The sequence below is a fragment of the Uranotaenia lowii genome, chromosome 3 (genome assembly GCF_029784155.1).
Source record: "Uranotaenia lowii strain MFRU-FL chromosome 3, ASM2978415v1, whole genome shotgun sequence".
NCBI classification, from domain to species: Eukaryota; Metazoa; Arthropoda; class Insecta; order Diptera; family Culicidae; genus Uranotaenia; species Uranotaenia lowii.
This window is the reverse complement of record NC_073693.1, coordinates 192,452,906-192,469,102: the sequence shown is the minus strand read 5'-3', so window position 1 is coordinate 192,469,102 and position 16,197 is coordinate 192,452,906. Positions and strand designations below refer to the sequence as shown.

The 16,197-nt window shown below is 34.4% G+C and overlaps 1 protein-coding gene across 3 annotated transcripts in view; it reads left to right on the top strand.

Moving 5' to 3' along the window:
• Positions 1-16,197, top strand: part of LOC129757287 (L-threonine dehydratase catabolic TdcB-like) — a 74,327-nt gene that overhangs the window by 23,425 nt on the left and 34,705 nt on the right. For all 3 annotated transcript variants that reach the window (XM_055754455.1, XM_055754453.1, XM_055754454.1), the window contains exons 2-3: positions 6,306-6,496; positions 7,206-7,373. In XM_055754455.1, coding sequence (XP_055610430.1) covers positions 6,314-6,496; positions 7,206-7,373 — 351 coding nt within the window. In that variant the 5' untranslated portion in view covers positions 6,306-6,313. The remainder of the gene's footprint in view (positions 1-6,305; positions 6,497-7,205; positions 7,374-16,197) is intronic.

Genomic DNA, 16,197 nt, shown 5'->3' with positions numbered 1-16,197 from the left:
GAGTGGGCAATGAATGAAATTTGGGAACCAAATGGAAATAATAAAAGGCGTCTAGGAAGGTCATTTTTTTATACTTTTTATGCAGGTCTGCCTCAATGGGGCATCGGGAGACCATGTGTATTGAGCCTAAATCACTTCTTGTCCTCACTGTCCGACGGTACAACTCGACTGGCTGGTGGTGATGCTGTGCCTGCCGAATGTATAACCGAATGCCGAATGGGCGTCATCTCACTTCGTTTAACCGAGAATTAATCTTCGGCCACACACTATGGTTAGTTAGAATTTGCCGTAGTATATTTGAAAATCTGTTTGGCAAACAAAATTGCAAAAAATTACATTGGTGATATTTCTCATGAACCATTTTAACTATCATGTCATGACCGATATATTGGAGATTTCAATGATCAATGACAGAATGGAAAAATCTTTCTTTACCAAAATAATCATTCATAGCATGCTTTCATTTCAAAAAAATCTTAAACTAACGACATGTGAGAAAAAGAATGGGTCACTAGTCGCAGTTTTTGGCTCATGACTATGACATTATCCCGTCCCTGCCTGGGGATACTTGATCTCTTCACTGTATCTTGAAACAGGAATGTCTTACAATATCAAATGTTCCAGAAAAATGCGCCAACTATAATAAAACATCAGTGCAGTTATTCCAACAAATTTTAAAAAAATTATTTTTAGAGTTATTGAACTTTGTTTGAAAAATTTTACAAAATGTTATTTGAAGATATTTTTTAATCGCTTAAAATGTTTCTTACATGAAAAAATATTTATTCTAATATGTCAATCGTATGAGTTAAATATAAACTTCACAATTCCATATTTTCAAAACTCTCAATTTTTTTAAGAAGAAGTTTTCCAAAATGTATTATATGGGTATAATTGAACCCTATAGTCCTAAATGATATATTTATCTTCTGAATGGATCGTGATCTGGTTATCATGAAATTACTAATATCTGTCCAATAACTAATGTTTATCCAGTAATTATCTGTTAAAAATGACGAAAACACTGTATTTATCTAAAACTAAAAAATTGCGCCTTAAGGTATGCAATGACTTTAGGGTAGTAGACCAACTTTTAGAATTCTCTTTGTCTTGTACTTACAAACTGTGAAATGAGAACTAATATGGCAAAAAACTTTTGCCAATGGTCAGGGCACCCTGAATTTTTTTGTGATGGTCCCTTAGGCCCATTTGGGTCCTTCCTCCACCCCATACGCTGCTTTAGAAGTGGGAGGGACATTTTATCCTTTGGATATTTAAATTTAACATTTATTTTCTTATTCTGTACGACTTTTTCGTCTTACTCCCGCGTATGTCCATCACCGTACAATTTCATATCTGATTTTTTTCAGATCTTCATCACTTTCTTATGATCCTTTTTAGGATTGGTCCTTTTATCAAATAGTCTGTTTTATGTGTTGTATTGTTAGTTTCTTAAAGGTGCTTATATTGACACTGTCTTTGATGCTCTGCGGTAAATTGTTGAACATTTTCAGTCCGTTGTAGAAAAGAGAGCGTTTGCTAATCTCCTTTTTAGTGTTGGGCAGTCTGAAGTCTTGTGCTCTTCTGGTATTGTATCTGTGTATGTCGATCCCGTACTGCAGGCCTTCCATCAAATAAGATGGTAACATTCCATTTTTCATTTTGTATATAAAAATTAAACTGTTGTATGCAATCCTTTGTTTAACTGACAACCATTGAAGAATATCCAGCATTAAAACACTAGGAGTGTATCGATTACAACGTATTACTACTCGCATTATTTTATTTTGTATTCTTTGCAGTCGATTTGTTTGTGTATCAGATGCATTGAGCAATATTGTGGCGCAATAGTCGAAGTGTGGCATTATAACTGATTTCACATAAATTATTTTTGACCAGAAAGTCATGTATCGGCTAATTCGGCAGAGTATACCATATTTCACGGCGATTTTCTTAATTGTATAATCGATATGGGCTATGAAATTAAGCTTTTCATCGACTTGTATTCCCAAATATTTGACTTGGCGCACTCTTTCGATGGCACAACCATCAATGAGCAAATCTGGACAAACTCCAATCTTCCGGTTACCAATAACCATCCAGTTGGTTTTGTTTATATTTAGACATAATTTTCTACGTTTCAGAAATTCTGCGATATTTTTCAAATCGGCATTTGCCTCTTGAATGACAAGCTCTAAGTCATTACCATTCCAGTATGAGACGGAATCATCAGCAAACAGTTTAAGACGACCATATCTTAGGCAGTTTTTCATATCATTAATATACAATATGAATAACAAGGGACCCAGGACACTTCCTTGTGGGACACCTAGTTTATTTTCTCGAAATCTCGAATAAGATGAACCATATTTTGTTCTTTGCATTCGGCTATTTAAGTAGTCCTTAAACCAGTTTAGAGCCGTTCCGTTGATACCTATTCTTTCCAATAGTTCTACCAGCTTTAGCCGATCAATTGTTTCAAAAGCTCTTTTGAAGTCCAGAAATACTGCAACTGTGTAACTACCGTTTTCCATATTGATCTTCCAATTTCGAAGTATCAAATTTACTGCGGACTCCGTTGAGTGCTGCTTTCTAAATCCAGATTGCTCGTCGATCAATATTCCTTCTGACTCAATAAAAAGTAGAAATTGCTTTTTAACTGCCAGTTCAGGTACCTTCTCTTGTATTTCCAACATGTTTATCGGTCGATATAATTTAGCATCTCTCGCATTTTTCTCTTTCTGAATAGGAATAACAGTCGAACGCTTCCACGTATAAGGTATTTTCCCTAAATGTAGACTGGTATTTATAATATGTCTCAACTGATTTGCTATTACCGGTAGAGAATCTTTAAATACATTCAAAGAAACATTGTCGATACAAGCAGTGGACTTCATATTTTTTACGATTTCATAGAACTCTTCATTACTTACTGTTTCAAATGAACTTAAACTTCCACTATTGTAAATCACATGATCTGAGTAGAAATTAGAACCAGTCGGAATGCTGTCATGGATTTCCATGACACTGTCAATGAAGAAGTCATTAAACTTCTCTGCAATTTCTGATTCATCCGTGATTTCAACCCCGTCGAAGAAGACGGAGTCTTCTCTGGCAGCATTTGAACTTGTTAATCGTTTGATCGTTTTCCATAGTACTTTACCATTTGTTTGGTTTCTTTCCAGTTCATCTTGAATCGATTGGTTTTTCGCTTGTTTTATTTTACGCGAGTATTCATTTCTTACAGTTTTGTATTTTCGCCAACTTCTTTCGCTTTTAGTTCTTAAAAATTGTTTATACAGATTGTCTCTTTGTTTTTTCATATCCCTGAGGTTTCTGGAGTACCATTTAGCACCCGAACCTGTACCATTAAGTACGAATTTTTTTTTGAACTACAAGTGCATTAACACTATCCTTTATTAATAAATCGAAACATTTTACTGACTCATTAAAGTCTGTGTTTCTCAAGGTTGACATACCTGCCTCAAGAAGCTGGCGAAAACATTGGCATTATACCGACTCCAATCATTTACAGTCTCTTGAATTTCTGATATGAAATTGTCCAGTTCAAATCCAGCATAAATATTTATTGTCTCATGATCCGATATGCGAAAATCTGGAATTGCAGACGCTTCAGCTCCGTTCACATTCGTGAAAACCAAATCAATTCTAGTGCTGCTGGAAGGAGTTATTCGAGTGTCTTCATTAACAATTTGTCTTAATCCGTTTGCCTCCATAACACGTTTAAGGTTTCTGCACTCTGCTTCGCTATTGTAGTTGATATTGAAGTCTCCACAAACAAAGTTATCGAATTCATCTATAACAATTTCACTTAACCAAGTATTTTCCAAGATATCCAGAAAACGAGCTTTGCTTGCACTCGGAGAATGGTATATTCCGCCAATAACGAATTGTTTTTTTTCCTTTTTTTAATTTTACTGCCAGAACCCAGTTCATTTCATCAAATAAATTAAGCAAAATTTCAATTTTAAGAATACTCTGTACATACATTGTAACTCCTCCAGTATGTCTTGTGTGCGAAAAACAGTTAATCATAGTGTAATCTTTTATATCCAACATTTTTGAGTTCGAGTCTACCGTAAGGTGAGTTTCGACCAAAACTATAACGTACGGTTTAAGCTCTTGAGCTACTAAGCATACCTCGTCAAAATTGTTACTCAATCCACAAATATTAAAATACAAAATATCATTATGTGATTGCTATTTCCCGTAGTCGATGAATTTTCTTGCCTTTGAAACTTTTCGCTTATAAAGCTCGCAATCATAACTCCATGCGGAATGGCAAGTATCTAACTGTTCTATTATGCCTACATTCGTTGTGCGATTGAAGTTAACACAATTTACGCACTTTTCGAACTGAGCAGAGCAATCCTTTTGGTCAAGTTTCCTCTAGTAAAGGATCGAGTCTCCTGCAACTTAAAAAAAATCGCAATTTTTTTGGTCTCACGAAAATGCTTCTAGCTCATCTGCGAGTTCGTGTGTTTTTTCTAATTTTTGATATTATACGCTGTCAGAAAATGCTAAAGACGGCAAGTTGCAAAATTTTGCAAAAATGAAATGATGGAAATGAGAAGTGGGAATCAAGTATCTCCATTCTCCCCTACTGATTTGGGTAAAATAAAACTCGATGACCTTTTATTTTCATTAGATAGAATTTTCTTTTATCCGCGAAATCTCTCTATTTTTTCGAAAATCCGTAAATCCATAGATTTTGAGCATTGATCCGTAGATGTGCTTAAAATCCGTAGATCTGGCTACGCTGGTGGTGATAGAGAAACGACCATTTTTGTTATGTTTCGGAAGTTACGTTAACCATCCGTTTTTTTAAGTAAAAAAATTGTAAAAGATTTTGTTTGAAAATAGTGTAAAAGGGCCATTCAAATATTACGTAACGAAATTTTCGATCATTTTCAATACCCTCTCCACCCCCTCAACGCATTACGTAATATTTGAATGGTCCCAAAACAGTTTTTCTATTCACATGTCGAATAGTTTCAATGGTTATAAAGTAAAATTAAATAAAAAATTAAAAAAAAACGAAATGATGGGATACGAATTTCTGAATCAATATATCTTCTTTATTCCGATAAAGGTACACATCTCGATTGATGAGATAAAACTGGTTAAGAAAATATTATGAAATTAAAAAAAAAAATGTTTTGATGAAATCGGTTGTAACATTTTTAACAGCGTATTGATTGATAATACCTATTTAAGGTTCAAGAAACATTTATATCGCTGATTGAAACACAACACACTTGGATTTTTAAATCTCACCTCTGCTAGAGTTTCTGTTAGTTCTGACCTACCACAAGAAGGATGGAATTCAGTCTGCAATGCAACATCAAAAATCCTGTTTGATGGGTTAGAAAACTGTGGTAAACCAGAAAAAAGTAGATTGCGGATGCTTGCCCGAACTGTTGAATTTAACCAGGAATGTCAACATTCCGACATATAAGAGGCCTCGGACAGTAGAAAAATCATCAGATTCTATTCTACCATTGGAGCACCTATTTTAAACGTATTTTGCTCATCGGATTATGACGTAAACAAGTAGATTAAATAGGTACCAATGCAGTAGAGAAAAAGCACGAAAAGTTTTTGAATTGTTGTGAATTGTTGGCCAGAATTACTCAAAAAACTCGTTTAAGTTAAACTTGTAAATAAGACTAGATGAATCTTTACCAGGAATTGTGTAACCCTGGAAAATATGGAAACAACAGTCTTATAAGAGAACGCTTAAGTGGGATTAAAAATCTTATTTTAAGCTTCTGCCTCTTCTGCCATCATGTAGGAAGTTATATCTCTGCTCTTAATTTGCGGGGTAAAACATGGACGTCACAAAAACTGAAGTCAGCATTTTGTTTATTGCTCGTCAAAAATTCCACAAAAAGTCTTTCCGAGAAATTTGTTCTTTGTCGTAAAGTCCATGATTCAAGAAGCAGCAATCTTAAATGTGTTTTGTCATGCTGACATTCATTGGCAGGAAGGAAAACTTGATAACGTGAAGACACAAAAAACAATTGAAAAAACTTTTCTTTCCTACAAAACAGCAGCGAGATGGTGCAATTAATTTTCTGGGGAAGAAAAGCTTTTGCGATGTCTTGGCTTGATGTACAAACAAAACATTGTGCAGCATCAATTTGATTCAATCTGCCGAATGATTTTTCTCGCAAAAACCAGACTAGTTTGTCATGTCGACCAAGAGCTTGAAAAAAATGTACTTTTTTCCCTGGTGCTACAACTGTTTCAATCTCATTTCAACTTCTTTCCACTCATTACAGATAACAGAATGAGTCAGACGGTGACGTCGATAACAAGTCAGCTGATGGAAGCTCAAATCAGCACCGGTACACCGGAAGTCGAAATTACGGATCCTTTTTGCAGTGCCGATAGTCCACAGATAATTTCCTTCCAAGACGTGACGTCAGCGGCATTCAGGATCAAGAAGGGAATCGAGTACACACCATGCCCGGTAAGTTACTATACATAGGTATCTTACTATCTTGATCATGAATGGTTGGTCACAATTTGTTCTTTTTTGAAACATTCTGCTATGTGAATTATTTACTGTATCATACATAATAACGAACTTTAATCGTGTCGTTCCATACAAGGGAATTGCATTTTCTTGCATCATTCAAAACGTGGACGTGCTACCTACAATATTTTTTCCAGGCGAAACGAAAAGGGTCTTTTTAATACATTTTGCCATTTTACGCTTCCTGGCAAAAGTATGAGGCATATTTTTTTTTCACTATTCCTATTTAGATATAAAGTTAGGAATTATCGTATATCAATGATACAATTCAATTGTTCTATTTTCTTGGAATTTCTTTTCAAAAATGTTTCGTCTGTTTCTTTTATTGTGTGCTGTATTTAAACGTACTTTGCGATGATTTCACAGTAACTAGTAACTTTTTGACTCTGATTTAAAATTTAAACCTTCAAAATTGATGGAATTTTCCGTTAGAATAAAAAATCTCACTACACCTAATATAAGAATTTTGAGTTTTGAAATAAAAATTGACTAAAAACAAAAATTCTATCAATTCTAGAAAATAGGAATGATTTCACAACTTTGCCCGAGACTGTATGCCATGCTGATGATAAATGATACCGACACTAATTGACAGGTGTTTTCTTAACTGACCATAACTTTTGCCTTTTTGCGGCCCGCACAGAAATCTCATCTCTCGGAGATGGCCGACATGGATATTTACTTGAAAAAGGAGTTCCTCCAGTTCACCGGTAGCTTCAAAGAACGTGGGGCCCGATACGCCCTGATTATGCTTTCCGAGGAGCAGCGGAAGAAGGGAGTTATTTCGGCATCGCTGGGAAATCACGCTCAGGTAAGGATATCATATCGTAGTCCTTTTCTTTTTTTTCACTTTGTTGGTTTGCCCGAGGGTGAAATATTTTTTGTTCGATTCGCGAGTTTCCGCCGTTTTCTTTTTGGAGCTTCTTTTGGTTGTTACTTTCAATTTATGGATAAAACTCTCACATTTCAGCTAGAGTTTATGATGCTCTTCTGGATTCATTAATACTGACGGAAAAGTTTTTTTTTTTAATTGTAGTCTTCGGATTTTCTGATACGCACTTAATGAAATTAGTTTGTAGTGTTGTTCAAATCGAGAGAACACTACTTTAAATTACACTATAAAAACATATGGGAACAGCATAGTTAAAAACCAATCAATATCCTTCATTCGATATCTTATCATTCATTGCACAGGTAATTTATACCTACCCACAAATATAAGGATTATTTCGCAGAAAACGTAGGCACTTCATTGAGCACAAACAGCTACAGCTTTCCCTGTTAATTCATTTTTAGCCTAATTGTTTGCTGCAATTGCTTTGACAATCACGAAATTTGAGCAAATTCACACCACACTGGAAATTGATATGGGATGTTCGTCGTTTGCTGTGTGGGTGACGTGACAGATGATGCGAGAAAGCACCTGAATTTATGCTGTCAAAATGATGCGAAAATTTTCCACTCTGAGCAGAAAATATTTTACACCCCCTCATGGAAAGGTTTCCTGATGCATTCATTTATCAAACGAATCCAAAACTATTCCGCGACTTGACATGTCTATCTATAAATAAATTAGAGTACTTTGTTACTTTAATCATTATGAAATTTTCGGTTGAACAAAATCATTTTCCCATTTTTCCAGGGAAAACGTTTTGTACGGGAGCTCAATGAATAGATTTCACGGGAGGGAAGCCTTAATAGTTTTGAAACATGGGATGGTGGCAGATTATTTTTGTTCAGATACCGTAAACTGGGGGAACTTTGATCACTTTTTTCATTCATTTTTGAATATTTTGGAAGGGGCTACTTTTTCGTAATACCTAAAAGTTTTAAAACACTTACTGAGGTGAGGAGTATAAAACATGATCATTGACTGAAGTAAATTCAAAAACATTGGTGGTTATAATTAAATGTTTGTTACAAAACCAGAGTTGAGTTCAAAGTTACCCCTTTGATCACTATTGTTTTTACGTACCTCAACATCTTCAAAATTATTTTTATGGTGCCATTTAGCACAAAAATCATAATTATAAAGAACAGTTATTTTTGTTAAGACTAGGTTTATCAACGTTTTTGTTTTTTCAAACACATTTATAATCAAAAGATGGACTATGTTGCTGCATACATCTAGGGGTAAAAATTATAAACATTTCTCAATTTTTTTCGGCCTCAAAAACAAATGAAATTTTGCCTTCATGCAATTCCTTAGGTCCTCGCTGTTCCCATGTCCTTTTTTTCTTCAAATTGAACCATTTGTTTTAGCCATTTTTACTATACGCGCTTTCTCATGGAAAATCGCCGTTTTTTCCAATATCCAAAAATTATCAACAAATGATCATGAAAATAACACTTAAAGGGTGATACGGTCAAAATTTGGTCAATATCAACTTGACGTATTTCTTTCAGTTTTGCATTTAAAAAACCTGAACACCCCTCATTTGGAAGGTATGTGTGTGTAGAATGTTGCTCTTATTTTGATTTTGGAATTCACTCTTCAGTTGTCAAAATGCCGTCCAAGGAAGAAGAGCAGCGTATCAAAATTTTGCTCGCGCATCGCGAAAATCCAAGCTACTCGCACGCAAAGCTAGCAAAATCGCTAAAAGTTGCCAAATCAACCATTACAAATGTAATTTAAGTGTTTGGGGAACGTTTGTCGACAGCCAGGAAGTCTGGATCGGGAGGAAATCGAAAACCGGAAGCCGCTGAGACGACAAAGAGATTTGCCGGTAGTTTCAAGCGAAACCCTAACCTCTCTCTCCGAGATGCTGCAAATAAGCTGGGTGTATCGTCTACAACCGTGCATCGAGCCAAAAAACGAGCCGGACTATCGACTTACAAGAAGGTAGTGACTCCAAATCGCGATGATAAACAAAATACGACGGCCAAAGCGCGATCCCGGAGGCTGTACACGACGATGCTGACGAAGTTTGACTGCGTGGTAATGGACGACGAAACCTACGTCAAAGCCGACTACAAGCAGCATCCGGGACAGGAGTTTTATACGGCAAAAGAAGGGGAAAGGTAGCGATATTTTCAAGCACATGAAACTGTCAAAGTTCGCGAAGAAATATCTGGTTTGGCGAGCCATCTGTAATTGTGGCTTGAAAAGCAGCATTTTCATAGTTTCCGGGACTGTCAACCAAAAAATTTACGTGAAGGAGTGTTTGAATATATGTCTGCTGCCTTTCCTGAAGGAACACGGTTGTTCCGTACTGTTTTAGCCGGATTTGGCATCTTGCCATTACGGTAAAAAGGCCATGGAGTGGTACGCCGCCAACAACGTGGTAATAATTAGGTGACAATTTAGTTGGCAATTAAGGTGACAATTTAGGTGGCAATAATAACCACCAGGTATTCCCACTTAGCTACTCTAATAAATAAAAAAAACCAACCATCTGACTTATAATGTCTCACTGAGTATTACTTTTTGGGCTTTGGGAAAATGTATAAGTTGCACTTGGTTTTTGTTGCCTAATCGGAAATTCGCATGTTGGGATTCAAATAGCCCAAACAAGCCATGAACTTTTTCAGCTCCGTAACACCATCGGCTGATTTCGAATAAATTGAGTTTAAACTTCCATAGCTGCAGATTTAGAACTAGAGATGTACCGCTGAAAACTTCCCAAAAACCGTTAGTTGAGCTAAGTATTTGGCCGAATAAGCCAAATAGACCGAATATATTTTTTAAATTTATTCCAAAATGACTTTTAAATTTTTTTTAAAGTGATTTTGGATAATTTATAAAATATCCAAAAGTTATGTTGAAAAAGCTACACAATCATCAAAAACTCAAGGTTTCAGTTGAACATCTAGGGGCCGTTCACATACCACGTGGACAACTTAGGGGGGGGGGGGGGGGGGTTTGGGTCATGTCCACGTGGACAGTAGACCGCTGCAAGCTTTGTATAAAAAATTCAAATTCTTAAATTTTTATACCTCCCATAACTTTTTTGGTTGTTTTTGCTGCTAAAATTAGCAATAAAAATTTTCTAAGCGATCCATTTGGCTGAGTGGCAGCGGCCTAAAGAATACTGCCACTGGGATACTGGTCCATGTCGTACGAGGCGACTTTTCCAGTACTTCCCAGATACGTTTATCTCATATTTCTGTCTATTGGAAATCAATGAGGCTGTATCTGGGCGGGGGAGAAAATAGGTCAAGGTCAATTATAACATGCAGAGTTCAGAAGTTTTTCAAGTTCAAAACATTGGAAGAAAATGTTTTGAATCTGAATCAGTTTTAAATTCTTGCTAGTATTTTTCAACCTTTGTACGTATTTTCTCTCGAGAAGGGTATGCCAATAGTGCATATGTAGTACATGCATTTGCACAAGCTGTATTCTTCCATATTTTCTCGTTTTACCAATTTGGAATATGATTTTTCATTTAACTAATCTCTTTGCTCTTCTAGTAACTCCGTTCAATAAAATCTATTCAAAAGTGTTCAAATGTGAATCGCAAACGCATCGCTTATGGTCCCATTGCTTTTGGCTATCTGTTAATATTAATTGATTTGAAATCATAGAAGAATATGATCTAAATTACATCAGTTATATCTGTTACGGCAAGTGCAAAATATTTGTATTTTCCTTATAATGGACAAGTATTAAGTCCCTTCTATCTTTGGATTGGTAACAGAATTTGGTGAAGGTAACTTATCTTCAATTCGTTTCCGTGGAAAAAATTTCAAAAAAATATATATATATTTTTTAAGGGTTGCCAAAAGGCTTCAATATTCCCTATTAAATCAAGTTCTTGATCAAAACTTGTATCGCATGTCGACAGTCATATCTGTTTCATCTAATTTATGTCATTTCTCTTGAATTGACATATGTTCCCTTAGCTTTAGAATGGTTATAGTGTTAGGAAAGTTCAAAGCTCCTTTAATATCGTACTCTGATATTTCGTATCATACGTCAATCGTCAATCACTGTTACAGCTTCGTGCAGTGTTAATATCGCTTGTTTCAAATTTGGCGTCACAGAAGCTCATTGTAGTCGTCTAACCAGAGCGCTAACTGGTCAGTTAAATAAAAATATATAAAATCAAGACTTTGTGCTCTGAACCTCCTGTATGGTCAAGCTATGATTCAGAAGTACTATTGTACCTATTATTACCTTCCACTTAGTGTGTACATGACCCTCTTTTGCCCGACTTCATTTTTTTTTATGTATGTCAGAATTTAACAAAGAAATTTAAAAAAGTCCTTATTCCCAATATTATGATTAAAAAAAAAAAGCTTCATTACTTAAAAATCCCTATGTGGATAGGCTAAATGCCAACTTTGCCATTATAAAATCGTTTATTTGCCCTCATTGTAGCTTCCTGGTTAGAACATTTTCTGATCATTGTAAACTCAAATCTCCTGAATTTTGTAGTTGTGAATCAATAATGTGTGATTCTTTTTAGCTCATATACGCCAGTTTTTCGTTTGCTAGAAAGCTTTTATGTACTCTCGCCTATCCTGTGATAAGTGTATCTAATTCTAAGAATTTAAACTAAAATAACAATCTGTCATTTTCACCCAATGTGGTTATAAGCTTCAATGCTTCAAAATCCCTACGTGGATCGGCTTTATGCCCTTAATATTTATTTATTTTCTAATCCTTTTATGGTTTTCAGGTTTCTCAGGTATATGATGAAATCTGTAAAAAAAAGGCTAGGCACAATTTTCCCGTTTGTTTGGATAACGTGCCGCTATCAAGCCTACCCTTTTTCTGATACCTGATACCTGAACTTTTTTGGTTGTTTTTGCTGCTAAAATTAGCAATAAAAATTTTCTAAGCGATCCATCCAGTCCTGAATTTGAAAAAAGAGTTTTAATTTAGTATGAAAATTTGTATGGGCAATCAAAATTTTTCATTCAAAATTCGCCAAACCTGTACTGAAAGTTTCAAAAAATATAACTTAGAATGACAAATATTTCTTGATTCTTGCAGTACAATTCATGTGAACAAACCACAAACCTAATTTTTACCCCAGGAAAGATATTCGATGTTATACAAAATTTTTGTTTTCAAAATTATAATTTTTTGGCGTTTTTGACTGCTTGTTTGAAAGCTGTGAAACCGTAGGATGAGTATAAAAAATCAGGAAATTTATTTATTTATATAACATTTACAAAAACATTTCATGAAATTATTAAAAGCTCTAGCAAGCAAAGTATGCAATTTTTAAATACTTTTCAATGGATTCAGATTTTTTATTTTGAAACGGCAACTTTTTTCATGAAATTCTTAGCTGCTTAGCTGCAAAAAATGGAGCTTCAGAATAGTCAAAATAAAAAATCAAAGACCGACTTCAATTCAAGTTTATTTGAATTTTCTGGATGATTTAATGTGCAAAAATTTCTACTTCCATACAAATTTCTATACAAAATTGAAACGCGTTGCGCTAACTCAGGAATCAACCAAATCATCTCAAATTTTACACTGATGCTTGGTGACCCAAAAGGTTTCGAAAAAACATATGGGAGCAAAACGTCATTTTTTTGCAGCGGTCTAATGAGCAGGCATCTGTTTCTATACACTGGAGTAATTTTTATGTTGATACCTCCTTCAGTTTTCGAGAAATCGATTTTATTATAACTGTTGTTCAAAACGTTAAACGTCAAACCGTGCGGGCTGAATGCTCCTATTTGTATTTTGGGCAAATTTTCTCCGTATTTATAATTTGATTGAAAATGCTAGAAATTATTAACTGCCATACGACAAAGCTGTAATTTTATAAAAATCCATGCCTATTAAATAATTTAATGGAACAAAACAAAAGTTTTTGTTGCCATATTATGAAGGCAGTTCATCGATAAGAAAAACTTTATCAAATCTGTTTTGAGATCTTAAATTTTCTCTTAACATGTTAAGAATTGATTAGATTCGAAGTTTTAATGATGAAAATCATATATTTATTCTATTTAACCTATTATTTTAGGATAGAGGCATTTTACAAACATGATGGGGACATACAAAAACACTCTCTTATTCCACTTTCTAATTATTATGAAACTTTCATATAAGCCTAAATTTGTTTGAATAAGAAACAAAAACCACCCAAATTTCTGTAGGTATAATTTTTGAAAGTCAAAATGTTACATCAAATGGTACGATTTGTTAAATTCATAAAATTAAATTATTTCTTACCTTATTTTCAAGCGTATCACCCTCAAAATGCTTTTATTAAATATATTGTCTTGTCAGCCATTTCGAGAAACGGCCGCAGGCGCGTTTAATCCTCTAGGCGCGTTTAATCCTCTAGGCGCATTTAAGTAACACTTTCCCCTATAAATTTTTTTTATGAATAGATAATAAACACGTAGAGAATTCCAAATTGATATAATTTTTGAAAATCGATTCAGAAGTTTTGAAGGTACTGCCAAAAAATTAGGGTCTATATGACCCTAACCGGCTAGTTGTCCCTTTTTTACCCGTTAAGGAAGGTTAAAATAAAAAAAATGGGGAAATTATATGATTTTAAGAGGGTAGTAGTGTAATAGATACATCCCAAGCAACCAAAAGTCACATATTTACTTGACTGAAGGCATTGATAGTTACATATTGGCTGACAAAGAGAATCAACTGCCCAATTCCCTTTAGTGAACTTTATGTACTCATTAATGAACTTGAAAGTTGCAAAAGTGATTAATATGTACGCTGTATGTGACTTGTTTTGCCCAATTCCCATTAGTGAACTTTATGTGCTCATTAACGAACTTGAAAGCTGCAAAAGTGATCTATACGTACGTTATACGGGACTTAAGTCACATTAAGGGCACAAAAGCGCTCAATACGGGATTTGGTAAGTCACATAAAGGGCACAAAAGTGCTCAAACGGGATTTGATAAGTCACAAAAAGTGCTTTAAAAATTAAATCACCTCTTCGAGTTTTAGTTTCAGTTAGAACAACATCTAGGCGTGGTCTCGTGGTAGCGTGCTCGATTCTCACCACGAAGGTCGGGGTTCGATCCCCAAGCCGGGCAAGTTTTTTTTTCAATAAGTAATTTTGTACTTGAGTGACCATTCTGATGCGATAAATGTAGGAAATGTAGGAAAGAGGCAATTGAGCAATTTGGCGAGTTTGAAATCCGGCGCGTGGCATCATGGCGGCACCGGTACAGAATACAGTAAATAATCAAGAGAAGGTGATATGAACCGAAACCAACGGTTCAGTTGAGATAGAGAGAAATTTTTTTGCTCATTTTGCGATTTTTTGGAAGCTGAATTAAGAGGCCGCTGGAAGCTGAATAAAAGATCGTTAAGACTTGTTTTGGAACTTTAAAGCATCAATAAGAACTTAAATTTTGAGCTGCATAGAACGTACTTCATATCAATGATGGGGCTGAGTAAGCGTTTTTGTAGCGTTTTGACTTTTGGTTGCTTGGGATATTACTGATTTGGATAGGTAGAATTGACACTGATTTTACAATTATATATAATCGAAATTTGTAATAGCTACATGTAATACATGAATTGAGTTGAAAATATTTTCATGATTTCTATTTCTTCGATCAAGAGAGAAATATTTTTACAATCATGAAAACAACTTGAACAATTATTCAAGAAAAGGAAAAACGTTTCAAAAAATTTCTTTATTTTTGTAAAAAAAAACTTTATTTCTTGAAAGTTTAGAAATACCTTGCCATATTCTGAAATCACATTTCTATTTAAGGATTTTAGCCTAATATGCCACTCGGAAAATTGCAAAAATTGTTTGAAAATTTCTACATTTTCTATTCTAGATGTGTTTTCTTCAAGCATCACAACAAATTTATTATCTTGATCTTGTAGGAAAAAAGCCTTTGCTACAAATAACTCGAACACATCGAAGTCATTCACCTGAAGTATTATAAAATTATGGTCTAGACCAGGGCCGTAGGAAGAACCGACTCATGGGGGGGGGGGGGGGTGTCTTGCCCAACAACACACGAATGAAAAAAAAAATTAAAACAAAGTATGTTAGTAACTATATGAATATTCAATTTAAAGTACTCTTTAATAGTTTTCGGTTTTCGTATGAAATCGTAACTTTTGAGAAAACACGAATGCCACAAAGATGGTATAGTGTCATTAACAAAACCTTAAAAATAGTAACTTTGGAACAGTGGTCTTTACCTTAAAGGATGAGCTAAATTTTTTTAAATGAAACCTCTAGAAACTAAATATGAAATTTGCTTTCATTATTGGGTCAATTTTTTGAATTAGTTGATTTTTTTGTTGTGTTTGGTAGATCAAAGTCATTTGATTTGAGCAAAAACAAGTTATTTTTAGGGAAGCCTTTAATTTCTTAAAAAAAACTTATTCTATAATCAAATAAAAAAAGCCCAATCTTCTGAACTCTTTTGCAAATTCCAGGATTCAACCCTTTGATGAAAATAAATAAAATTTTCCAAAAAACAGCAATAGATAAAAAAATCGGATCAAATTTGCTTGATGCAAACTTGAACTAAATATATGATTTAAGTATGAAATTTGAGTTAAAAAAAAACTACAATATTTATAATGTTAAACAATACACTGAGAAAAAAAAAGATTTTTGTGCAGATTTTGTAGGTGGAGATCAGGTACATGTTCCTTTAACAGGAATTATTTTTCATAAAGAATCAATTCCATAACAAAAATCCTGTGGATAATATTTTCTAAA